Below are 26,785 nucleotides of genomic sequence, written 5' to 3' on the forward strand. Positions count from 1 at the left end.
TGGGAATTGCATCTTTTCCAACTCTTTACAATGAAAAATTTTGTCAATTAAATGTATTGGGGGGGGATTACTGTTTTTTGAGATTCTTTTCCGTACAAAAGCAAATATCTTAGAAGGCAACTACTAAGCAGTGCTTTTTTTTTTTTTTAAGATTTTATTTATTTATTCATGAGAGACACAGACAGAGAGAGGAAGAGACACAGGCAGAGGGAGCAGCAGGCTCCGTGCAGGGAGCCGGACGCGGGACTCGATCCCAGGACTCCAGGATCACGCCCCCGGGCCGAAGGCGGCGCTAAGCCGCTGAGCCACCCAGGGATCCCTGAGCAGTGCTTGTTTATCCAGAGAGTTGCCTAAATTCGGACCCCGCACAGAGCTCAGCGGGACAGGAATTCACTTATCCTCTTTCTTAGCCCAGGGACGACCCGAATTGAAGCCCGCAAGCCCCACGGCGCGGTCGCCGGTTGCGGAGCCTGTAGTAGCCACTCGGCGCCCATAGGGGGCACACGTTAACAGGCCGTCGGGGGCGGGCCGCCGAGCACGCCTCTCCGTAGCCCTGTGGAGCCTCTCGGCTTCCGTTGAGCACCGGGCAAGATGGCGGCCTCCGAGACGGTTAGGCTACGGCTTCAATTTGATTATCCGCCGCCAGCGACCCCGCACTGCACGGCCTTCTGGCTTCTTGTCGACTTGAACAGATGCCGAGTGGTCACGGATCTCATTAGTCTCATCCGCCAGCGCTTCGGCTTCAGTTCTGGGGCGCTCCTGGGCCTCTACTTGGAGGGGGGGCTCTTGCCCCCGGCCGAGAGCGCGCGCCTGGTACGAGACAACGACTGCCTCAGGTGCGCGCGGCGCGCGGGGCGCGGGCGGGGGGTCGGGGACGCGCCTGCGCAGGCCCGCGGTGCGGTGCGGTGCGGGGGGAGGGGGGAGGGCCGGGGCCGCGCCTGCGCAGCCCCGCGGCGCGGGGGGTCCCGGGAGGCCGCGCGGGGGTGGGGGGCGGGGCTGTCTGGCGGCGCGGCCGGAGCGGCGGGCCCGGAGCGCCCCGAGCTGGCCCCGGGACCCGCGGGCGGCCGCCTAGCGCGGCGCGGGGCCGGGTGCGCGGCGCCCAGGCGGACCGGAGCGTGCGGTTCGCCCTGCCTTCGCGCTCCTGCGAGACCTGCGGAGACCGCCGCCGCCGCCGCCGCTCGTGGGGGCTCTGTGGTTCTTCTACACGGGCGTTTGGGACCTTGTGGCTTGCGACTCGGAAAAGAACATGGTTTTATTTTTTTTTAATTATTTATGATAGTCACAGAGAGAGAGAGAGAGGCAGAGACACAGGCGGAGGGAGAAGCAGGCTCCATGCACCGGGAGCCCGATGTGGGATTCGATCCCGGGTCTCCAGGATCGCGCCCTGGGCCAAAGGCAGGCGCCAAACCGCTGCGCCACCCAGGGATCCCAAGAACATGGTTTTAAATGTGCTTTTAGAAGTAAAAAAAAAAAAAAAAAAGAAAAATGATGCTGAGTATCCAGGCGCCGTTGTGGTATGAAACGTATACGTGTGGTTGATTTGTGTTGATAAAATGCTAAGACGTGATCGTATCAGTTTGGATTTTTGGACTAATTTATTCAGGGTCTCTCTCTCTCTCTTTTTTTTTTTTTAAGGTTTTATTTATTTGTTCACGAGACACACACAGGCACAGGGAGAAGCGGGCTCCATGCAGGGAGCCCGACGTGGGACTCGATCCCGGGTCTCCAGGATCACGCCCTGGGCTGAAGGCGGCGCTAAACCTCTGAGCCACCGGGCGTCCCTAAACATTTACAATTCAATTGCAAGGACCGCCTCCCCTCCTATTCAGAACTATCTTGCCTTTTTACATTTTTTTTTTTTTAAGATTTTATTTATTTATTTGACAGCGCGAGCACAAGTAGGGGGAGCGGGAGCGGGAGAGGGAGAAGCAGGCTCTCTGCCGAGCAGGGCGCCCGGAAGTGGGGCTCTATCCCAGGACCCTGGGATCGTAACTTAGCTGAAGGTCGCTTTACGGACCGAGCCACCCCCGCGCCCCTGAACTATACCATGTCTAATGAATTAATAATTTGCTGCTCACTAACTGCAGTTATACCTCAATTAATGAATCATCTGGGAATTATACTCTTTATTTTTAAAGATTTTATTTTTCATGAGAGAGAGGCAGAGACACAGGCGGAGGGAGAAGCAGGTTCCATGCAGGGAGCCCGACGCGGGACTCGATCTTGGAACTCCAGGATCACGCCCTGAGCTGAAGGCGGGCGCTTAACCTCTGATCCACCCAGGGATCCCTGGGAATTATACTCTTTCTGATGAAATTAATGTCAAAAGCAATCCATGACAGCTGTTAGAAGAAATAAATACAGCACAATGGCAGGCAGAATTTCTCCTAAACACTTCAGATGCATAATTGTGTGTGATAAGAAATACCTCTGCAGCTGGACTTTAGGAAAAAACTGAATTTGGAAAAATTTTGTATATTTTTGTGGTTTCCTATTTTCAATCTTTCTGTCTTCCAACAGATTTCACCTTTTTTCAGAGCTACAGAAGAAAGCATAGTGTCTTTTCTTAAAGGTTCCTAATATTGTGGGAGTAGACCAAAATAACTAGTTTCATGCCTCTGCATATTACCTTCTGGTGTGATTCAGGCAGTCAGCCTGGATAATTACACTAGGTTGTGCTGCTAAGTGCAGAAGATGATTGAGAAGGGAGAGAGGTCATCGTGGAACACAAATGGTCAGGGAATTTCACAGTTCCTTGATGGACATGTTAGATGGCACAGGAGAGTTGTAGAGGCAAAAGCTAACCTGACTCAGTGAAGAGAGAAGTCTGACCGCAGAAGGATTCTGTACGATTGCTGGGAGTACTGAGAAAAATCTAATCAAGAACGGTGGAGCAGGAGGCTTGCAAGGATTCTCCCCAGTGCCACAGCCATTTCCTCATAGCCCATTCTCTGAAGCCCCCAGAACCTGACTTTTTCTACTCTGACAGATGAAAAAAAAAATATTTCAAAATAGTTCAGGGTAAAAAAGTTCCTTATTTGTCTTCTCTCATATTCTTCCCACATCCCCCGTCTCTAGAAGTATCCTCAGTTAAGTTTGGGGTAATCATTCTTTTTAAATGCCATGCAGTATTCTTTTACATGACCATGTCAATTTATTTAACCAACCTCTTACTAATGGATGTATTAGGTTATCTTAATTCATTTGGGCTGCTATAATAACAGGCATTTATTTCTCACAGTTCTAGAGGCTGGGGAGTACAAGACCAAGATGCCAGCAGATTCAGTGTCTGGTGAGGCTTGCTTTCTGGTTCATAGATGGCACCTTCTCACTGTGCCTTCACTGCAGAAGGGACTAGGGAGGGCTGTAGCGTCTGTCTTATAGGAGCACTAATCTGGTTCGTGAGGATTCCACCCTCATTACATAAACACCTTCTAAAGTCCCCACCTCCTAAGTCCATCACATTTGGCCGTTAGGATTTCAGCATATAAGTTTTGCAGCGACACAAATATTTAGACCATGGCTTTTTTTTTTTAAGATTTTTATTTTTAAGTAATCTCTACATACAATATGGGGCTCAAACTTATAACCCCAAGATCAAGAGTCACATGCTGCATTGACTGAGCCAGCCAGCTTGCCCCCATGACAGTTGTTTTCTGTTTTTCACTGGTACGTACTGCTGTAGTGAATGGTCTTGTACATCTTTGTGTACTTGGGCAGTGGTTCAGCAGCATACATTCCTAGAAGAGGTACTTTTTGGTCAGATTTTAAAATTTGATAAGTACTGTCAAATTGGCCTCCAGAAAAAGTTGTATAGGTCTGTATTTATGCCAACAATATGAGTTACTTTTGTTCAGTATTGTGTGAAAGGCAAGAGAGCAGAATGATTAAAAGTTCACGGTCTGGAGTCAGAACCCTAGTTTGAATCATGACTCATTAGCCGTGTTCCCTTGGTCAAGTAACTTGACCTCTATGAAGGTGATAATGCAGCAGCCAGGCAGGAGGGAGCCTTCAGGGACTGAGGGGACCCAAAGAGAGTGCAGCTCTACCTTTTTACTTTTCTTATTGAATTTCACCCCCATTTCTTTTTTTTTTTTTTTTTAAGTAGAATGCTTTTTTTTTTTTTTTAAAGATTTTATTTATTCATAGACGCACACACACACACACACACACACAAGAGACAGAGGCAGAGACAGGCAGACAGGCAGAGGGAGAAGCGGGCTCCATGCAGGGAGTCCGACGCAGGACTTGATCCCGGGTCTCCAGGATCATGCCCTGGCTGCAGGCGGCGCTAAACCGCTGTGCCACTGGGGCTGCCTTCACCCCCATTTCTTGAGACAAATTGATTAAAAACCCACCAACTCCTGCTGTCAGAGGACTTATAATTATTGTTTTAATAAAAATTAGAGTTAACATTTGGATACTACTTGTTCAGTCTGGCACTGCTCTAAACATATATGATAGTTCATCTGAATATTATAATTATCACTATTCCCATTTTTACAAATGAGGTAATATTTTAAAAATTTACTTAAAGTGGCAGAAGAAGGATTTGAATCCAATCACTTTGGCCTTGGTAGGCGGTGGGTTTGGGGTATCTGGCTGTGCAGTTGGGCGTGGCTGTATTTCTATGTGATAGAATCCTAGAAGTGAAATTTCACACTTAAAGGGAGTACCTTGCATTTTCGGGTGGCTGGGTGGCTCAGTTGGTCGAGCATCTGTCTCTTGGTTTCTGCTCAGGTCATGATTTCATGGGTCCTGAGACTGAAGCCCATAAGTTGGGCTCTGTGCTCAGTGGGGGAGTCTGCTTAAAGATTCTCTCCCTCTGCCCTTCCCCCCACTTGCTTGGGTGCGTGCTCTCTCAAATAAATAAATCTTAAATACATAAATAAATAAAGGAAGTGCCTCTCATTTTGATAATACTACCCAGTTTGTCCAAAGAGTGCATGAACAGTGGAGAGTCTGTTTTAAAAATTTCTTGGAATTAAATCTCTTTCATTGCTAATTACCTAGGTAATTCACTTCTCTTTGTACAAGGACGGCTACATTTGTTGTCTGTGATCCAAGTAGAGAAATAAAGGAATTGCCAGGGAGAGTGTATTCCCTAAAAGGAATGGTAACTCAGCAGACCCAGGTGAACTGTTTCTCATCCTCTGGATGACATTTTGTCTCTCAATCTTACAGTGTTCCAAATAGAAATGCTTCTTCTCGGGAATAGGAGATAGTGAGGCTGTAGTAGTCACAGGTCATACCTTCATATCAATATCTACAGATTGATGCCTTCAGAATGGTTGAGGTAGTGCCAAGGGCTGCTTTTGAAAGCATGATGGTGTTACAAGCTCCTCTGAAAGGCAGCAGGTGCTGTATTCCAGTGATTTAATGAGCCACAGTGACTGAACCAAGAGTATTGCAACCATTTTCAAAGTTTTTTTTTAAATTTTTAAAAAAGATTTATTTATTTATTCATGAGAGAGAAAGAGAGGCAGAGACATAGGCAGAGGGAGAAGCAGGCTCCCCATCAGGAGCCCTATGCGGAACTTGATCCCAGATCCCTAGATTACACCCTGAGCCAAAGGCAGACACTCAACTCCTGAGCCACCCAGATGTCCCACCATTTTCAAAGTTTGATGAAAAATTTGGTCCTAATTGGTTACCTCAGAATTGAAGGTTGAATATTTAGCAATAACATTGCTACAGGTAAAACAAATTAAGAATGTCAAGGGACAATCCAATATTCTGTAAGTTCCTCAGTGGTTCTTGGGTTCACAGGATGCCCACCTAGTTTTTGCCCATTTGAGAACTACTTCCTTGCTGCTGGATGCTGAGGTCCATCCTGGGAATAGAGGGACTTTTATTTCTTTCTTTATCCTGATATCAGTAGCTTTGATTTTAATTTGATTTGTATATATCTGTGTATTTGTGTACTCTGAAGAATAATAGTGGATGTTTTTTCCAACTACCACATTGCAATAAATCACAGCATTACTATCCCATAAACATTTAAAAAAATGCTTGTATCTGCTTATCCACCACTTATACCTTATTTTCAAATATGATTAATCTTTCTGTGGTCACTAAGAAAACTTGATGAAATGTATAGCTAGATATAAATGTATTAAAAGTATAATGTCTTTTTTTTTTTTTAATTTTTATTTATTTATGATAGTCACAGAGAGACAGAGAGAGAGGCAGAGACATAGGCAGAGGGAGAAGCAGGCTCCATGCACCGGGAGCCTGACGTGGGATTCCATCCCGGGTCTCCAGGATCGCGCCCTGGGCCAAAGGCAAGCGCCAAACCACTGCGCCACCCAGGGATCCCTGTCTTTTTTTTTTTTTAAAGATTTTATTTATTTATTCATGAGACACACACAGAGAGAGAGAGGCAGAGACAGAGGTAGAGGGAGAAGCAGGCTCCATGCAGGGAGCCCAATGCGGGACTTGATCCCAGGACTGCGGGATCACGCCCTGAGCCAAAGGCAGACACCCAACATCTGAGCCACCCAGGCGTCCCTAGAATGTTTGTTTTTAGCAGGCAATTTTGAGCCCCCACTATATACTTGACATTGGGGACACTCTCAGCTTTCCATCATTGGACTGCACATATTAGAATTAGCTGTTGCCAGTTCACCGGACAACAGAATTCCTTCACTATAATAATCATTTTGGTTGGAGTGTATGTTAGGGTTCTCCAGAGAAATAGATAAAATAGGAGATAATAAATACATATAGAATTGAATGTGTTATAAGGAATTGGCTCATGAGATTATAGAGGCTCAGAGGTCCCAAGATCTACATTTGGCAGGCTGGAAACCTAGGGGAACTGATGATATATGTCTAGTCCAAGTCCGAAGGCCTGAGGTCCAGGGAAGTCAATGGTATAAGTTCCAGTCCTAGTCTGATTCTGAAGGCAGGAGAAGGCTGACAGCTCAGACAGTTGGGCAGAGAGAGGGGATCCTCTTCAGGCATTCAGTGGATTGGATGAGGCTCACTCACATTAGGGTGGACAATCTTTTTGATTTAGTCTCCCAATTCAGATGTTAATCTCATCTAGAAGCACCCTCACAGACAAACCCAGCAGCGTGTCACCAAATCTCTGGGCACCCGAGGCCCAGGCAAGTTGACACATAAAATTAATCATCATAGGTTATCATGGAATTTTTTTTTATCATGGAATTTTATAATGGCTGTTGTGAATTGTTAGAATTCTTTCCTAAAATTCAACAAAATAAAAGTAAAATCTGATTTTAAGAAAAAGCAGCCCATATATAAAAACAAAAGTGGATACTCTGCATTATCACCATTTGGAATAGGTAACATACTAGCATGGAAAGATTGAACTTTGAAGTTAGACAAACTACGGTTTGAATGCCATTTCTGCTGCCTCTTAACTGTGGATCTTGAGTTGCTTACTTGTCTGATCTGCTTTAAAATGGAAACCTACTTCATGTGGCATTTAGATGAGAGAAAAGGTCTAGAAAATATTTGGGATGGAGTAGATATTCAATAAATAAAACTAGTCATGGGTAGCCTGGGTGGCTCAGCGGTTTAGCGCCACCTTTGGCCTAGAGTGTGATCCTAGAGACCCAGGATCGAGTCCCATGTCAGGCTCCTTGCATGGAGCCTTCTTCCTCTTCCTGTGTCTGTGCCTCTCTGTCTCTGTCTCTCACGAATAAATAAATAAATAAAATCTTAAAAAAAAAAAAAAAAGAACAACAGAGAAAGATTAAAAAAAAAAAATAAAATAAAACTAGTCGTTTGACAGTTGACCATGATACCACATAGGCCAGTTTGTCAAAAAGAGTCTTTTATCCTTCAGTGATTTGACATTTTTTCATTAACTGATGGCAGGAATGTCTACAGTCATCTCAGTATGTAATTGTGTCCTGGAGAAATGCTTATGAATTACTCACTGCAGCCTTCTCTCTTGTTTTGATAGAGTTAAATTAGAAGAGAGAGCAGCTTCTGAGAATACCGTGACGGTCAAGAATGGTGATGATAGTCATTTATTACCTAGAAAAGCAAAGAAGAGGGCATTTAAGTTGGAGGAGGGTGAAGAAACTGAACTAGATTATAAAAATTCAAAGAAGCATTGGAAGAGGCAAGAGAACAATAACGATGAGAAGACTTTGGACCTAGAACCAAAAACTGTCACAGATCTGAGTGTGAGGAAAAAAAGCAAGAGGAAAAACAAAGCCACGTGTAGTGTAGTGGATGGTGATGACGAAGAAACCAAAAGAAAATCACCAAAGAGAAAGGAGAAATGTGAATATAAAAAACAGTCAAAGAACTCCAGGTCTTCCAAAGCACAGTCAGCGAAGGACTGGGCCATCCCCAACGGTGGTCCTCCAAAGGGCTCACCTGCTAGAAGCAGCCTGGTCAAAACCAAAAGGAAAAGTGGTGCAGGCATTAGTACAAAAGATAGTCCCATTTCCTCCTCAGAGTCTGAGTCCTATCATGAATCAACCAGTGATGGTCTCAGCCATGTCATCTTGGAGGTCAGAAATTCCTCAGAGAAAATATCAACTGAGATATCAAAGGAAGGACTCTCTACCAAAACCACAGCTGCTAACAAAGTGGCCACCAAAATTGGCTTTAACTCTCCTTCTGTCAAGGGCAAGACAACCAGAACATCATCTTCTAGTTCCGACTCTAGCTCAGAGTCAGATGACCAGTGCACAGTGTCGAAGAGTACCCCAGAGTGCGCTGCAGGTTTCCTAAAGCCAGTAGGCCTCTTTGCCGGACGAGGCTGTCCTGGCCCGGGGCCCTGTGCACAGACTCCCAGTGCTGCTGGGTGGAAGCACTCTGATGCAAACGGGGTCAGGCAGGCCCCTCTTGGGCCTCCTCCCAACGTGACTCTCCCCACCACTTTGGGCAGAGGTTGGGGGAGAGGCGAGGACCTTCTTTCTTGGAAGGGGGCTAGAGGTCGGGGGATGCGGGGGAGAGGCCGAGGCCGAGGGCAGGCTGTTTCCTTTGTGTTAAATAGAAATGCTGAATATCAGAAGAACCAACAATTGAATGAAATGGTAACAAACACATCCACTATTATCCAGGCAAGTATTATTTCTCCTGAGCGTACCTCTTTCCCTTCTCCCATGGGGTGTGTCTGGAGTAGATGTCACAGGTTTGCTTTTTTTCACCAGTAACAAAGTCACATGACTAATGCTGTTTTTCAGAATCCAATAGAGACACACAAGAAGGACTACAGTTTGTTACCACTGTTAGCAGCTGCTCCTCAAGTTGGAGAAAAGATTGCTTTTAAGGTATATTTTGAAACCATAACTATAACAAAGAAGATTACCCTGCCTCTGAATAAATTTACTCATTAGCAGATCACAATTATATATGCATATGTATACAGAGCCTTTCCAGATCATATCTGTCCTGTTCTTGTGCCTAGCATGTAATAGGTGCCTACTTACTGTTTTCTGAATGAATAAAAATGGCTTAGCCTGGTGCTGGAACGTAGCAAGTGCTCAATAAAAAAAGCCTTATATAATCACAAACCCTGCCCTCCCAGCCTCCTGCCCCAAACCAAAGAAACCTTTTCCACTAGAACCCCTGTTTTGCCACAAGTTCATGGTAGGGCACCCAGAGCGGTGGGGTAGGTACCCCAACCCAGCACATTTTCTCAGGGGCAGAGGAGAGGAACTGCAGAGCTTGTGTATTTGTGGGCTCTTTCTTCTTTTTTAGCTTTTGGAACTAACATCCGATTATTCTCCTGATGTCTCTGACTACAAGGTAAGGCTGTTTATTTAAAAAATAACTGTCTTTATATTAAAGAACCTGAAGTCCTATTTACTGCTGCTAATATGGATAATTTTGATTTTTTGGAGTAATAATGTCAAGTAGAAGATGCGCACATTTTCAAAATGTAAACTTTTTAATAGTCTCACCGTGGAGCTCCCAGGGTTTTCCTTGCACTTGGGGATGGATGTAGGGCAGTGATGAGTTTTAAGCTTTTTTAAAAAAGATTTTATTTATTTATTCATGAGAGGGGGGGCGGCAGAGAGGCAGAGACACAGGCAGAGGGAGAAACAGGCTCCATGCAGGGAGCCCGACGTGGGACTTGATCCCAGGTCCCCAGGATCAGGCCCTGGGCCGAATGCAGCGCTAAACCGCTGAGCCACCCGAGCTGCTCAAGTCCTTTTTTTCTAATCAGCTTCAGTACTTGCAAGCTTATCTGAATGCCACTCCCCCCAGATCCTAAACTTTGAAAGGAAATAATAAATAGTTCTCAGCCAGAAAATTTGATTAATTTCATCATAACAATTGGTATAACTGTGGGTTATTGCAGGTTCTTATGGTCAAACATGGCCCCTTTTGCATTATCTGTTAACCACAGGTAACCCACAAATATTATCCTTGGAATTTATTCACTACGCATGTGGGACTTCACATTGGCATGAGCTTTATCATACTTCAGGAAAAGTTTTACTCCAGTGGGATTACAGAATTATATGTTTCCTTCCCTTTTTCACTCTTTCAAAATTTTGTTAGAATGCATAATTTCTTATTTTGATGTAATATGCAAAATATAAGACCATTTAAAAAACAATGATTAGTAATGTTAACATAGTAATATAAAAAAAAAGTACAAGGAGATTTGATTTGAGTTGATACCTTGGAAGACCTTTTTTTTTTTTTAAAACATTGTAAAACTTTTAAAATCCTGATAAGAACCTTTCCTCAAAAGCAAACTAGAAGAAGAATCAGTTCATGAAGGGGTTTGGTAGGTCAGTTCTGGGTAATTGGTATTTTATCATATTTTTCATCTTAGTCCCTTAATGTAGGTGACATAGAAGTTATCTAAAGCAGGTTCCTTGTGAGTGAAAAGGGTTAATATTATATTAATAACTATCCTGGAAGGAAAATGTAAATGGACCTGTCTAGGGCAAACCAGGATGTTTTGTCACCTTACCATAGTGATATATGAGGAAATAGAGATAAATATAGAATTGATATGTTCTACAGCCTCTACATATTATGAGTCTAGATAATACCGATTTTTAAAAATGCATAGTAAATCGATGTTGGTCATCACAGTTATTACCCTAGAAAGCTATCTGCTTACTTTCCCAGTATTTTTAGAACTTTCTGGAAATTATTTTGAAAACCATTTGCAGGGTGAAAATCAGTCCCACTTTTTTTTTTTTTTTTTTGACCTCAAGTGCTGTTATCTAGCTCAATTACTGGCTGTTTTCCTGAAGCTTGCTTCAGAAGTCAAATCTTTCTTCAAAGAATGTAGTCTCCTCTGCCCTTGACCCTGTCTCATGTGTACATACTTGTATGTGGGATTTTAATCAATAGAGGTGACTGAGTGATACCACAGGAATCAGTGCAATGAAAGAAGAATTTATTACTTATATTTCCTGAGGGGGCAGAGAATGCCATGCTGTGCAGGCCCCTGGGGGAAAGCATCTGGGTGCCATTCAGAGGCAGAGAGGCAGGCAGAGGCCCAGAACTTGGGCCAGGGACTTTATTGGGATTTCCTTGGGACAGGCAAGGCAAGATGGGGGAACAGTTTAGAATTGGCTAGTTTGAATAATTAGCAGGCTTTGGGCTACAGGAGCTATGCCTATATGTGTGGTACTTGCCCCTGGGATGATTTAGACCAGGGAAAATATTGGCTTGGGGTGTGGGAGTTTTATTTCTCCTACAAGTTGATTTATTAATAGAAAGTTTGAATACTGAGATAAAATTTATATAATGTAAAATTGACAATTTTAACCATTTTGAATTGTATAATTCGGTGGTTTTAGTATATTTGAAGTGTTTCACATGTTGGTTTTTGACTTGGACTTTTATTTTTGAAAGGAAGGAAAAATACTAAGCCACAATCCAGAGACCCAGCAAGTAGATATAGAAATTCTTTCATCCTTACCTGGTGAGTTTTCTAGAAAAGAATTTGAAAATTTAGGCTCTTCATATCTACTTTGCTTTCTACATAGCTTTTATACTCAGGGGCTGCTCCCTGCCTTGGCCTCTGTGGCTAAACCTCCACTAATCCTCTCCACCTACCCCCAGCACAGAGTAAGCCCTTGGGACCTATGCTCCTCCTAGTGGAGGTGTGTGGCTGCTAAGGGTTGTTGGATTTGTTTTCAAAGCTGTTGGGCAAGTTGTTCTTATTCCTGTAATTATGTAATTTCATAAAAATTACATAAACTCATATACACTGATTATAAAAAGAATTATTTCTGTGAAACCCAAATTGAATGCAGACCCAAGAGTGTAACTAAGAAATTTACTATTGAATTATGCATGGGTGGATCTGCTATAAGAGATTGGGAGGAATTTGGTAAAAATCTAGAAGATTCTGAACTTAGACTGCCTTGCTAGTGTTTGCATTCTTGCATTCCTTTAAAAAAAACAACAACTCAGAACTGGAAATTGTAGAAATTGCAGACATACTTTAAGTATATGGTTTATAAAAGAGAGATGACTAGTCAGTGGGCTCCAAAGGCCTACTCAGCTCTATTTCAAAAGATTAGCAAATGAACATACTTTTGTATGTTAAGTTAAAATAAAATGTCTAAAGTGTATGTGCGCACACACTCTCATACATTATTTCAAATGCTTCCCTGCCTTTTTTTTTTTTTTTTTAAGATTTTAAAAATTTATTCATGAGAGACACAGAAAGAGAGAGAGAGAGAGAGAGAGAGAGAGAGAGGCAGAGACATAGGCAGAGGGAGAAGCAGGCTCCATGCAAGGAGCCCCATGCAGGACTCAATCCTGGGACTCCAGGATAACACCCTGAAGCCAAAGGCATCCCTGCTTCCCTGCTTTATCTCCGATTCACCTCACCTGTTATTGGTTCTAAAATCCAGGAATAAGAGAGCTTTTACTGTATATGGCTTCAGTTGTGTTGTGTTGTAGGGGTTCCTGGCCAGGGAGCAGGAGAGATCCCTCTTTCTTTAGCAGACCCTAAGGCAATTAGTTGTATTCTGTTTGTATTTAAGTATTGTAGTGGGTAGAAGATTCAAAGCTCCAGTACACAGAGGTTAAAGTTTTCCAGCAAAATCCCTTTATAAAGTAAGTAAATGATTAGATATAACTTAAATTAGATATAACTTAAATTAGATATAACTTAAATTAATTGAGTTAGATATAACTTAAATTAAATTAGATATAACTTAAATTGGTTTTCTAGCTTTCTTTTGATTAGGTTTTATTTGAAGAAATCTCCCTTCCTAGGAATGGTGGACAGAGAAGTTTGTTCATGGTCAGATTCCATGGACACAGCCTGAGTACTGCTTGTCTCAGGTGATTGACAGTGAGAACATCCAATTAGACTTTTCTTCTTTGGAGCATCTAGAAATGGCTTTATCTGTTCACTAATAGAAATACAGATAGTCCTCACTTTGCATGGTTCTGATATATATATGTATATATATATACATATATATATGTATATATATATACACATATATATATATAGGAAGTTTAGTTACCTTGGCTTGGTTAAATAACAACAGTTTCAATGATATTAGGTATGCTGTGAACTGTGAACAACTGCATAAAGTACTGCTAGCTTTTTGGTCCACAAATCACTGTAAATTACAGATGCCCATCATGATTAGTGACCAATCACATCACTTCCAAGTCTCCTGGTGATTGGTCACTGTGCATCTGTTACTCTGTTTCCATACACACAGCAATGCATGTAGTTGTGCTGCCTCCTACATGGCATTTTACAAAAATAGTTAATTGAGATAGGGAATTGGTCAAGAAAGATGAAAGTACAACAAAGAAGCAAAAAGTGATGGTTCTGGAGGTTACATCCAAGAGGAGTTCAAATGAAGTTGGGTTAGAAGAAACAGCTAACCAAAGGGATGTTGGCACTGCAGTTTATGTGAATTCCTTGACATAAATGAGGAAGGGTGGTGGTAACAAAAGGGATGAAGAGGTCCCCAAAGTAACATCAGCAAAAATGTCACACAATTGCAAAAAAGAAACAGAGGAGCTCTGAGAGCTATTTCATGTTCATGCTAAGAGCTCAAAGGATAAAATACTCAAAGCTCATCCACACTTAGGAGTCTGTTGATTCTGCAAGGTGTAGAAAGATTCTTACTCTGTGTTGTTACGTGACAGGAAGGCAAGCACTATTCAAACCACTCTTGATACATTTCCTTTCTTTTTTTTTTTTTTTTTTTTTATGTTTATTTTTAAGTAATCTTTACACCAGTGTGGGTTCAGATTCACAAACCCAAGATCAAGAGTTACACAACTCTACCGACTAAGCAAGCCAAGTACCCACATAAGTTTCTTAACAAAGAAATAGGACATTAATTCTCAGTCTTTCTGGTGTCTTAGATTACAGTGTACTATATTTACTCTTTTTTCATCTCCCAGTACAATAGGTTTTAATGTTTTGACAATTTTTAAAATGTCCTGATAATTTTCCCCATTTGATTTTTCAGATTGTTTTGCATGATTTCAGCCTGCATGGTCATTTTTGTAGCCTCACACTACCATACAAAGTGAGGACTGCTGTATTACCAAGTTGTAAGCATGTTTAATTTCTGAGGACACAGAGCAAGATAGACATATTTTGCAGAATTCATATTGCCTTTCCCTGCTGGAACATATCAATGATCTTTTGGATTATCTAATGGTTACACATATTTTTTTTTTCTGAGAGTACTAATAACAGTGTGTCAAGCTTGTTTATTTTTTGATGAAGGAAAGATTGTCTCTGATAAATGACCAAGAAACTCCCTCTGCTGTTACAGGTTTTGTTTTGTTTTTTTTTGTTACAGGGTTTTTTAAGGGTCGCCTGTCACTGAGCACTCCATGCTTTCATGTGCATACCCAGCCTATACATCAGTGGGCAGTTTGTTTGTGGTTGTTTTTCTAATGATAAAAGTTCCCTGTAGAGGAACATTTTCACTACCGGGAAATGACTTATTGTCTCTCCTTCCTACCGTCTGGTTTCAGCCATGAAAGAACCTGGGAAATTTGATTTGGTTTATCACAACGAAAACGGAACTGAGATAGTGGAGTACGCTGTGACGCAGGAGAAGAGGGTAGGCACGCTTCTCTTCTTGGGCTTGCTTGGTTGTTCATTCTCTCTCCACTGGCTACTGGTGGTCTGGAAGGTGACATTGCAGCTTCCTGAACTGCCTATCTTAAAGCCATAAAAGATGTAGGCCCTGGGATCCCTGGTCTACCTACAGGGTGGCAGTTTCAGTGTCCAGTGCCAAGTTAGGGTGCCATCTTGGATCTCAAAGAGCCTATGTGACAAGGCGCACAAATAGCGAAGTCTTATTGAAGACTATAGAGTTGCATAAAATTGTAGTTATGTCACGGTTTTGGTAGAAAAGAATAGTATATTTAAAAAACTTTATTGATATATACATTGGGAAAAGTATACTTAAATATATAGCTTGAACAATTGTCACAAATGAACATACCCATATCACCAGCACCTAGGTCAAGAAGTGGAACATTAATAACAGCCCCCCTGGAAGTCTCCATCATGCCTCCCTGTAGTTACTACTACCTCCCGGTTGTTACTGTGATTGTGACTTACAACAGCATAGATGTTTTCAAAGAATGACATAAAATGAACGATTCTGTCTTTTGACTTCTGCTTAAATCCTTAAAGTGCCATTTTAGGAAATATCTGGTTTAGAGCTTTTAGGCAGCCAGACTTCCAGAGTTGCTGGCAATGACTGATTCATGAGGCTGTGCTAGCATTAAGCTAAATAGAATTTATATTTAAGAAAATGCTTCCTCTTAAGGTGTTTATATTTGAAATGTTATGGATATTATTCTGTAACTTTCAGTATTGAAAAGTCACATTTTAGAAATGTAAACTTGTAGAAACCCTAACCAGACTATGTTTTGCTTTGTCTTTAGGATAGATGACACTTTTAGGGATTTATTCCAAAAATACATTTTTAGGGTCTGTGGGATCAGCACATTTGGCCAAGTCTCCTGTACTTCTTTATTTGCAATGTATGCCTCTTCACTTTTTTGTTGAAATGTATTCTTGGAAACTACATTGGAAAATTAAACCTTGGAAGCTTTCCTCTCTATGCCTTATTAAATGGGGCCTGAAGCAGAGCCTGTCATTCATTAACCTTTCTCTGACACTAGATGGCCCTCCTGATTCATCCACATGGCCAAGTGTTAGTATTTGTTTGCTCTTGGTAAAACCTGAACCGCCTAGATTTAGGTAGCAAAGGATAGGAACTGTAGAGCTGTGCAAAGGAACATCAGGAGTCCAGTAATAACCCTAATGGGCCACATCTGCCTATGAAGAGTATTTGTGCCACTGAGCCACAGGGTCTGGTTGGGCAAATCCTCTTGACCCTGGGTAACCAGCTGCCCCACACCCTAGCCCATCCCACCCCCTGCTTGAAATGAGAGAAGGGTGAAATGTGTTTAATGTGTAGTTGCATTCTAGGTAAACAGGTGCTTCTGTCCTAATTGAACTCAGCTTACTGGGACTCAGATCATTCCAGGTCTTCTTCAGCCAATTCTGCACAAATGGAAATTTACTTGACTGAAGTTTTTAACCAACTAAAACTTCTGTGACCTCAAAATGAAACCTCTAAACCAAATATTTTGTGTTTTTCCTCAGATCACTGTTTTTTGGAGGGAGTTGATTGACCCAAGATTGATTGTTGAATCTCTGAGTACCACACCAAGTACAGAGCCTGCTTGAGGATGACCTCTCCACCTCATAGTTTATAAATGTTTTGTTGGTGAAAGCGACTATAACCTGAACTTTAAGAAAAAAAAAAGATTCGAAAGTTGTATGCATTTTTTGTTCACTTTACTGCATAGGAAAAAAAAATCTACCTCATCATTTAAAATAACATGGATGTGCTTTTTGTAGATCTTTTTTTTCTTCTTCCAGGCTTAATTTCAGTAACAAAATTTAAAACATGACATTCCCTGCAGGCATTGTTATATATCAGTATATATGGTTTCTTCTCTTTTTTTATTTATTTTTTGACCATCAAGTAGCCAACGTCAGTAGGAGTTTATAACACCAAGTACAAGAAAATGCTGCATATCTTGTCTCAGTAAGTTCTATTAAGTAACATTTTAAAACATGAAAGCATGTTACTTGACCTAATTTTTTAACATTCGAGTTGTTCCATTAAATGTGGAACATCTTATAAATTGCAAGTATTTTATACTTGTAACTGTCAAGAATTTAAAAGTAACTGGGTTTGTTGCAGGCGATGAGTTAAGGAATCCTTTCACATTTTTCTCAACTTTAAAATTGAGGATTTCCAGAGCCCTGGGTAGAGCAATGAAAATAAGACTTTGTATGTTTGCTTGGAGACGAACTGGTATTCCACCTGGGTGAGGGGATTTCCTATGAGTTCAGGCCAGGGAACCTGTTATCTTACTACAAGATCCCAAGCACCTGGCTGAGTGTGCTGGAGTGAGGACTGAACAGAAACTCTGGTTTCTGTTATTATTCAACACAAAGCTAAAATGGCTAAATATATACTGTGAAAATTGCTTCCTTTTAACAAAGATTAGGTTCCTCCTTCAGCTTTGCAAATTTTTAAATAAAATCATATTGAACTAAACTTCCATGCTGAGTCATCATGTTTAGTTGAGTGTTGCAAACTGCCGTCTTATTTCACAATAACACGAGAGATACAAATGTTCTGGAACAGGAAAGTTTGCTTTGACTGAAGAGTCTATCGTTGCAAAGCTTAGTCCAGTGAGATGCATTAGATCTAGGAGCTATTGGGCCGGTGGTGCTGTCCAGTTTTAACCTGCATGACATTGATGTGTATCAAATGTGTATTTATTGATCTGTAATGGGAAGTATTACTCCAGAAAAAGTGAGATCAACGTGAATGATCGGATCTTGGCACTAGGGTTCTTGCGTAGCACACTTTCTTTCCAGGATCTGAAAAACAAAGTAACTAGTAAGTGGCAGCAGGCATATGAATAAATGTTCAATATCATTCATTATCAGTTATCAGGGAAATGCAAATCAAAACCTCAGTATCACCTCAGAACTGTTAGAATGGGTATTATCAAAAAGACAAGAAATAACACGTGTTGGTGAGAATGTGGAGGAAAGGGAATCCACTGTTGGTGGGAATATAAATTTGGTGCAGCCAGTATGCATCCCTATGTTTGTTGCAGCATTATTTACAATAGGCAAAATACAGAAACAAGTGTCCATCGACAGATGAACGGATAAAGAAAATGTGGTATATGTATATGTACTTTTTATTCAACCATGAAAAGGAATGAAATCTTGCCATTTGTGACAACATGAATGGACCTTGAAGGCACTATGCTAAGTGAAGTAAGTCAGAGAAAGATATTGTATAATCTCACTTCTATATGCAATTTAAACATCACCACCATCACCACCACCATTGCCCTGCTCCCCCGCCAAAACGAATTCAAATACTGAGAACAGATTCATGGTTGTCAGTGGTAGGGGGTGAGGGGTGGGCAAATTGGGCAAAAGGGGTAAAAGGTACAAGTTTCCAGTTATAAAATCAGTCATGGGCATGTAATGTACAGCATGGTGACTATAGTTAATAATACCATATTCTATACTTACACAGTTTCTAGGAGAATAGATCTTAAAAGTTCTCATAGCAAAATGTTTTCCATACATAGTGGTAGATGTTAACTAGGTTTATTGTAGTTATTGTTTTGCAAAGGGTATATGCGAATATCGAGTCATGTTGTGCACCTGAAACTGTTACATGTTAATTACATTTCAGTTAAAAAAAAGATAGCATTGACCAAATGGAAGTGTTGACCTCAGGGTGTCTTTTCTTCAAGATTATAATCAGTTTATGAGTCCCCTTTCTCCTCTCTAGTGGTGTTTTTCAAGTTACTAGAAGGGTCATGATGTCAAATTAGAGGGCACAACCTTTTTGACAGATGCAGTATGATAGAAAAATACTGTATCCAATAAATTTCCATTTTCTTTATAAAACAATTTACAGGGGCACCTAGATGGCTCGGTTGGTTAAGCGTCTGCCTTTGGCTTGGGTCATGATCCTAGGATCCTGGGATTGATTCCTGTGTCGGGCTCCCTGTTCTGCAAGGAGCCTGCTTCTCCCTTTCCCGCTGCCTCTCCATTCCCTGCTTGTGTATGCGTGCGTTCACTCTCTCTCTCTCTCAAATAAATAAAATCTTTAAGAAAGCAGAATTTACACATATCCATGTGTGTTTACTGGATCACCATGTAAAAAGTAGCTGTATTTCTTCTTGCTTGAAATCAGATCGTTGTCTGATGTGGCAAGTCTATACAGTTTATCCCAGGAGTGAAAGAGAAGAAGGGAGATGAAAGATGCTGGGCAAAAAGTACCTGCCAGAGACGAAGTCTTTGCCTCACTTGTTTTGGGTTGGTGGTCCTGTTATAGATGAGGAAGTAGCAAATACTCAGAGACCAGTTCTAGCCTGTTGGTTTCAAGTAGTTACACATCTAACTCCTCTCAATGTAATATTGAGTAACTTGCCAAAGACAATACAGCTAGAGGAGAAAGTCTAGTGTAGTTTCAGAGCAGTATTTTTCCCCAAGGTGTTTTAGTGGCTGTCCCTAAAGCTCCTGTGTCTCAGCCTGAGTGTAAGCAGTAGTATGCTCTCTACACCCTTCCCCCCTGCTGCCTGTGTCGTTTGGAACATGAAACTTCCGGCTAATGAGCCTTCTGCCCCCACAGCTCAGTTTGGTCCATCCTCGGGTTGTCTGCTCACCATTACGTTCTTTTTTTTTTTTTTTTTTTAAGATTTTAATTATTAGAGTGCACATGCACAAGCACAGAGGAGAGGCAGAGACAGAGGTAACAGGGAACCCAATGCAGGACCCGATCCCAGAATCCTGAGATCATGACCCAAGCCAAAGGAAGACACACAATGGACTGAACCACCCAAGTGCCCCATTTTTTTGTTTTTTAACTGAGCGTCTGTTTTTACTTTGTTTAGATTTTAAAAATTATTTTTAAAGAGCTTTATTGAGGTAATTGATATCCTAAAAACTACACGTATTAGACATGTTCAGTTTGATGAGTTTGAACATCTGCATACACTCATGAAACCATCACTACGGTCAAGCTAATGAATATCACCTCCAAAAGTTTCCTCTTGCCAGGTTTTGCTTTTGTGTTTGTTTTTTGTGTTTATGGTAACAACACTTCACACGAGACCTACCCTCTTAACTGTTTATAGAAATGGAATCAGGAAATATTTGTATCTTTACAATTGGCTTATTTCACTTAGCATAGTGCCCTTTGGTCCATCCATGTTGTTACAAATGGCAGGATTTCCTTTTTTTTTAGGCTGATGATACTCTGTGGTTTGTGTGTACCATGCTTTTTATCCATTCATTCGTGGATGGGCATTTAGGTTTCTACATCTTGGCTATCGTAAGTAGTGCTGCAATGGCCATGGTCAGCGTTAAATTCTAAACTGCTTTTGCTCCTAGACATTCACCTCTCTCTAAAAAGGCTGCATGCGATCCACACTTTATTAGTCCAAAATCCTGCTGGATCTTTTTTTCCCTTCTGAAAACTGCAGGTTCTCCAGCTCCAGTCACATGCCTCATATAATTAACCTCTGCTTTGCCATCCTCATCTGGGGCACTGTGGTGTTAACTTCTTACCTGCTAACTTTTTTTTTTTTTTTTTTTAGCTACTTCCAAATCTGGATTAGTTGGGTCATTCACTCGCAACCTTTTTAACTGTTCTAAAGGGATGACTTCAGAAAAACTTCCCAGATGAGAGAACTATCCTATTCAGAATGTAGGTACTATTTGGTTCTTTTAACTTCCTTATTTATGTCTAAAAGAGCTGTTCCAAACTTCCTCCTTCAACCCATGCCCTCTTTCCCCCATGTCAAGTAGACAGCTCTTCCCACTCAAAGATGAGGAGGACCAGCAGGATTACCCTTCCCTCTGCAGTAATGACTACTGGTTGGTTTTTCTTCCTTGGGCTCTGTTCTCAGCATTGGCCTTGCAAGGCCTAGATCCAATTAGAGAGAAACCACACAATAATTCAAACAGGAAAAGTTTAGTATCAAGAATTACTAATTCTTAACTCCTCAAGACCTCCGCCCACCCCCCACCCCCCCGGGGCTCTGATGAGGGCCTGTTGGGAGGTCGTGGCCATACCTCACTGGAGGGCAGAGAAATTTCTGTGATGCTGTACTGGCAGACCTTGCTGGAAATCTGCCATCTCCCAAACATTTAATTACGTGATTTTTTAAAATTACATTTATTAATATTGCCAAATATCTGATCTCATCAAGCCAGCCTCTAAGTATTGGAAACTGTCAGTTCACTATAGCAGATAGATTTCCAAAATTCTAGCCAAATTTTCTCATTGGCAACTAACACAGGTCAGTTGCTCTTGAAGTGAGAGACTCACTTGGCTCATTGTCAAGCAGATGTCTGCCAGACCCATGTCTGAACAACCACATGTTCTTGGTCAGTAATTATTTCAAGTAACAATGGTGTTCCACAAAAAGAGCAGTTCGGCTCACCATGTAACATGCCTTTCCGTGAGAACACCACTGTTCTATGGTCTGTGGTAGCAAATGTTCCTCTAAAGGTCATGGTTTCATAACAGTAATTGTCCGTTCTCTATCAAGGACACTCTTAAGGCAACTGGCTTTTTTTCTTTTCTTCTTTCTGAATCCAGAGCCCAAGTGGTACCACTGGCTCAATTCATGCAAAAGTGTGGCAGTTCACTGCTTTTGCACCATCATTGCAAACATATAACATAGTTGAAAGACAACATCTTCATAGTTTTGACCTCACAGACCCCCTGAAAGCATCTTGAGGACCTGCAGTAGTCCACAGACTACACTTAGAGACCTGCTGGCCCACTGGAAAGACATGGTTTGTTTTTGTTTTTGTTTTTTAAGATTTTATTTATTTATTCATGAGAGACACAGAGAGAGAGGCAGAGACATAGGCTGAGAGAGAAGCAGGCTCCCCGCAGGGAGCCCGATGAAGGACTTGATCCCAGGACTTCAGGATCACAACTTGAGTCAAAGGTGTCTAGCTTGGGCATCCCGGGTGGCTCAGTGGTTTAGCGTCGCCTTCGGCTCAGGGCGTGATCCTGGAGACTCGGGATCGAGTCCCACGTCAGGCTCCCTGCATGGAGCCTGCTTCTCCCTCTGCCTGTGTCTCTGCCTCTGTGTCTGTTATTTGCTCCCGAGGGGGGGGCGGGAGGTGGGGTTTGCTGGAGTGTGGCCAAGCCGGCAGGCTCCTGCCTCCCCATCACCCGGTTAGGAACGGTTAGGAACGAATGGAAGGAAACAAATACGCATTAGGAATTGAGCAAAAGGTTTGCGCCGAATCCCTTAAGAATATGTTCTTGCAAAAATTGTTAAAGGGAAAAAGCAAAACACAAATGAGAACAAGAATGTGCTTTTGGCCCACTGACAGCTGCTCTGTCTGTACATCATAAATACGGGGCTTGTTTTTTTTTTTTTAAACTTGTTTATAATAATGACCAATGGAATATTTTAAAAGTTGTATTTTTTAATGTAAATTCAAATGTATGTGTTTCATGTCTGATCATATTAAGATTTTTAACGACATACATCTTCCTCCTGTTCTGTTTTTTTCTTTTTTCTTTTTTTAAAGTTCTTATTTATTTATTTGGCAGAGAAAGAGAGAAATCGCACAAGCAAGGGGAGAGGCAGAAGCCGATTCCCCACTGAGCAGGGAGCCAGAGATCACACAGAGCACAGGACTCCATCCCAGGACACTGACTGATATCGACTGGAGCAGAAAGTAGCCCCCCCCCTTTTTTTTAAAGATTCTATTTATTCATGAGAGACACAGAGGTAGAGGCAGAGACATAGGCAGAGGGAGAAGCTGGCTCCCCGCTGGAGCCTGATGTGGAACTCGATCCCAGGACTCTAGGATCATGACCTGAGCCAAAGGCGTCTGGCTGAACCACTGAGCCTCTCAGGTGCCCCCAAAGGCAGCCGCTTAACTGATTGAACCACCCAGTTACCTTCCCTCTGCCCATCCCATTTTTATTTATTTATTTATTCAGTATTTTTAAAAATTTATTTTATTATTTTTTAAATTTATTTTTTCAGTATTTTATTTTTTTATTCCATCCCATTTTTAAAAACAAATGCTGTCTTACAAAAACCCTTGGAATTTCAAATGCTTATTCCATTAATGCTACCAGTTTGCTAACTATCTTTGGACCTCCTTTCAGGAACAATCTTGAGAACTCTTGTCAAATAATCATAGCAATAACAATAAGAAAAATATAGCTAATAGACAATTTGAATTCTCACTTTTAAGCATAGATTTAATTTCTGGAAACAGCCAAGTTTGGTGACTCCATTTTTAAAAATAGACTTTGCTTCTGGAGCAGTTTTCACAGCACAATGGAACAGAAAGTACAGAGTTCCCATATATCCCTTGACACTCCGCCATTATCAACATCCCACACCACAGTGGTACATTTGTTTCAACTGGTGAACCTACACAGCATCATCATCCAAAGTTCAAAGTTTCCATTAGGGTTCACTCTTGGTGTTGTACATTCTATAGTTTTGCTAAATACATAGTAACGTGTCAATTGTTATAGTGTTATATAGAATAATTTCAAAGCCCTAAAAATCTTCTGGCTGTGCCTATTCATTTATTCCCATCTCCTAGCCCCTGGCAACCACTGATCTTTTTACTGTTTCCATATTTTTGCCTTATCCAGAATGTCATATAGTTGGAATCATGCATATAGCCTTTTCAGATTGGCTTTTCTCACTTAATAATATGAACTTAAGCTTCTTCCATGAAGAAGCTTTGTGGCTTGGTGGCTCATTTATTTTTAGCACTGAATAATATTTCATTGTCCAGAGGCACCACGATTTATGTACCCATTCAGCCATTATAGAACATCTTGGTTGTTTCCAAGACTCGTCAATTATAAATACAACTGCTATAAATATCTGTGATTTTCAGATGGACCTAAGTTTTCAATTGCTTTAGGTAAATACCAAGGGCCATGATTGCTGGATGGTACAGTAAGAATATATTAAATTTTGTAAGAAACTGCCAAACTGTCTTCCTAAGTGGGGGTACCATTTGCATTCCTTCCAACAATAAGTGAGAGTTCCTGTTGCTCCACATCCTCACCAGCATTTGATATTCCAATGTTCCAGATTTTGGCCGTTCAAATTGGGATATAGTCATATCTCTTTGTTGTTTTAATTTGTAATTCTTTGAGGACATATAAACTGGAGCATCTATTTGTAAACTTATTTGCCATCTATTTTCTTTGTTGGCAAAGTATCTGTTCAGATCTTTTGCCCATTTATTATTTGAGTTTTTTTTTCTTGTTAAGTTTTAAGAATTCTTTGTATATTTTGAATGACTGTCTTTTGTCAATGATGTTTTTTGCAAATATTTCTCCCATTCCGTGGCTTGTCTTCTTTATTCCCTTGATCTCAATCCATTTTTAAGATTGGAGACAGAGTTGGGGTGCCTAGGTGACTCAGTTGGTTGAATGCTTGACTTGATTTCATCTTGGGTTGTGATCTCAGTGTCGTGGGATCAAGACCTGGGTCAGGCTCTGTGCTCATCATGGAGTCTGCTTAGGATTCTCTCTCTCCCTCCTCCCCTCCCTCCCTCAACTCAAACTCTTCACTCTCTTAAAAAAAAAAAAAGAAAAAGAAAAAGACTGAAGAGAGAGTGAGAAGAAATGACTTAGAAAGAAAGAAAGAAAGAAAGAAAGAAAGAAAGAAAGAAAGAAAGAAAGAAAGAAAGAAATAGGAGACAGGGTGGTGCTAGATTATCCAAACAGTGGACTAGGCCTAAGTTCAGGGTACCACCAAAAGGATCATCAAAAGCATGAGGAACAAAATATTTTTGAAAGAATTTGGGCAGCCTGGGGATCCCTGGGTGGCTCAGCGGTTTGGCGCCTGCCTTTGGTCCAGGGTGTGATCCTGGAGTCCCAGGATCGAGTCCCACATCAGGCTCCATGCATGGAGCCTGCTTCTCCCTCTGCCTGTGTCTCTGCCTCTCTCTCTCTCTCTCAGTCTGTGTCTCTCATGAATAAATAAATAAAATATTTAAAAAAAAAGAATTTGGGCAGCCTGGATGGCTCAGCAGCTTAGTGCCTGCCTTCAGCCCAGGGCGTGATCCTCGGGTCCCAAGATCGAGTCCCACATTGGGCTCCCTGCATGGAGCCTGCTTCTTCCTCTGCCTGTGTCTCTGCCTCTCTCTCTCTGTGTCTCTCATGAATAAATAAATAAATCTTAAAAAAAAAAAAGAAATAATTTGATGTTAGATAACATCCACTTTTGGCTATAACAGAGTAATTGGTACAAGAATTACCCTTCCACTGAACAACCACAAAACTGAACAAAATATGTTATGCAACTTTTTTCAAGTATTGGGCAAAAAGTAGCATAGGACTTTGATCCTGTGAAGGGAAACAAGTGAAGGAAGCCTCACAATTGCCCCAAACTCCTGTGTGTTATGGGTCACTGATCTCAAGTGGAAAGTATCTTACAGAACTGAGGGGACAGAGATTGGATTAGTGGGATACTGAAAAGTTAAGAATTGGAGGGCAGGTTCCTGAAGAAAAGGAAGCTGTGTGTGGGGAGGAGGATTCTGGAGATCTACACAGGGCTCCGCCATGGGTCTTTAACTGGGGCTGCCATGCATTGCTGCAGTGTGAGGCTTTGCAAGGCCTGGTAGGGATTGTCTGTTGTGGGATTGAGAGTTGAATGGTGATAGTAGAGTTTGTGTGGTTCTGAGAGATGTTAGTGCTCTGACCTGGCCAGACTGGAAAGACTTCTACGAGCTCCTTCAACTTTCAGGTGAGACTCCAGAAAAGACATGATTTAGGAGTCAGGAATATGTCTTAGTTTAAGGGCCAAGCCCTAAGATCAAAGCCAAAACTAAAATATATGCATTCTGATGGGTATACTTTATTTATTTTATTTTTAAAAAAGATTTTGTTTATTTGAGAGCAAGAGCTCACAAGCAGGGGGAGAAGGAGAAGCAGACTCCCAACAGGGAATCCAACACAGGACTCTATCCCAGACCCCAGGACCATGACCTGACCTGAAGGCAGATGCTTCACCAACTGAGCCAACCAGGTGCCCCTCTGGTGGGTATACTTTAGTAAAGAATAAAACCAAAGCTGACTTGGCCGAAAAGCCATGCCTATGATTTAACAACCTAGCAGAACAAAAATCACCCTGTAAAGGAAGATAGTATAATCCAGACTTCCAAAAATGTATCATCCAAAATATTATGTATCCAGCACACAATAAAGAAATTATTAATGTGGAAAAACAGGGAGACTTGACCCTTCCTCCAAGAAAAACAAACAAATTAAAAAATCAATAGAACAGACTCCAAAATATCACAAATGTTGGAACTGACAGAGAAGGATATTCAAGTAGCTATTATTATAAATATTTTTAAGGCCTTAAAGGAAAATATAGTCAAAATGAATGGATAGATAGGAAATCTCAGCAAAACAATCGAAACCATTAAAAAAGAGCAAAGTGGGGATTCTAGAATGGAAAAGCAAAATATCTGAAATTAAAATTTAAACTGTAGGATATTAACATCAAGTTGGAGACTTCAGAAGAAAAACTGAATAAAGCTGAAATCAGATCAGTAGGGATTATCTTATTTGAAGAATAGAAAGAAAAAAGATCAACAAAGCCCCAGCAACCTATAAGCAATATCAAGCAGGCTAACATATATTTTAACTAGAGAGAGAGAGCATGGGGCCAAAAACACTGAAGAAAAAGTCCAAGAAATTCCCCAAATTTGCAGAAAAACTTCAAGTTACAA

At 41.4% G+C, this 26,785-nt stretch overlaps 1 protein-coding gene across 2 annotated transcripts; it reads left to right on the forward strand.

Moving 5' to 3' along the window:
- The first annotated feature begins 556 nt into the window (after positions 1-556).
- COIL (coilin) lies at positions 557-17,550 on the forward strand. 2 transcript variants are annotated; one of them, XM_041724412.1, is made up of 7 exons: positions 558-836; positions 7,937-9,050; positions 9,174-9,260; positions 9,691-9,738; positions 11,815-11,884; positions 14,935-15,023; positions 16,586-17,550. In XM_041724412.1, the coding sequence occupies exons 1-7, from the start codon at positions 592-594 to the stop codon at positions 16,667-16,669; spliced, it is 1,737 nt and encodes a 578-aa protein (XP_041580346.1). In that variant the 5' UTR covers positions 558-591; the 3' UTR covers positions 16,670-17,550. The 2 variants fall into 2 exon arrangements, with proteins under 2 accessions (XP_041580347.1, XP_041580346.1); XM_041724413.1 differs by lacking the exon at positions 9,691-9,738 and having other exon boundaries at positions 557-836.
- The last annotated feature ends 9,235 nt before the right edge of the window (positions 17,551-26,785 follow it).

This window comes from Vulpes lagopus, chromosome 12, assembly GCF_018345385.1.
Source record: "Vulpes lagopus strain Blue_001 chromosome 12, ASM1834538v1, whole genome shotgun sequence".
Lineage (NCBI taxonomy): Eukaryota > Metazoa > Chordata > Mammalia > Carnivora > Canidae > Vulpes > Vulpes lagopus.

What these genes read in the sequence shown, in the direction of transcription:
- COIL (XM_041724412.1), top strand. Translation starts at nt 592, where the DNA reads ATGGCGGCCTCCGAGACGGTTAGGCTACGGCTTCAATTTGATTATCCG. An exon ending in ACACATCCACTATTATCCAG is followed by an intron (nt 9,051 to 9,173) that starts GCAAGTATTATT and finishes GCTGTTTTTCAG; the next exon opens with AATCCAATAGAGACACACAA. An exon ending in AATTCTTTCATCCTTACCTG is followed by an intron (nt 11,885 to 14,934) that starts GTGAGTTTTCTA and finishes GTCTGGTTTCAG; the next exon opens with CCATGAAAGAACCTGGGAAA.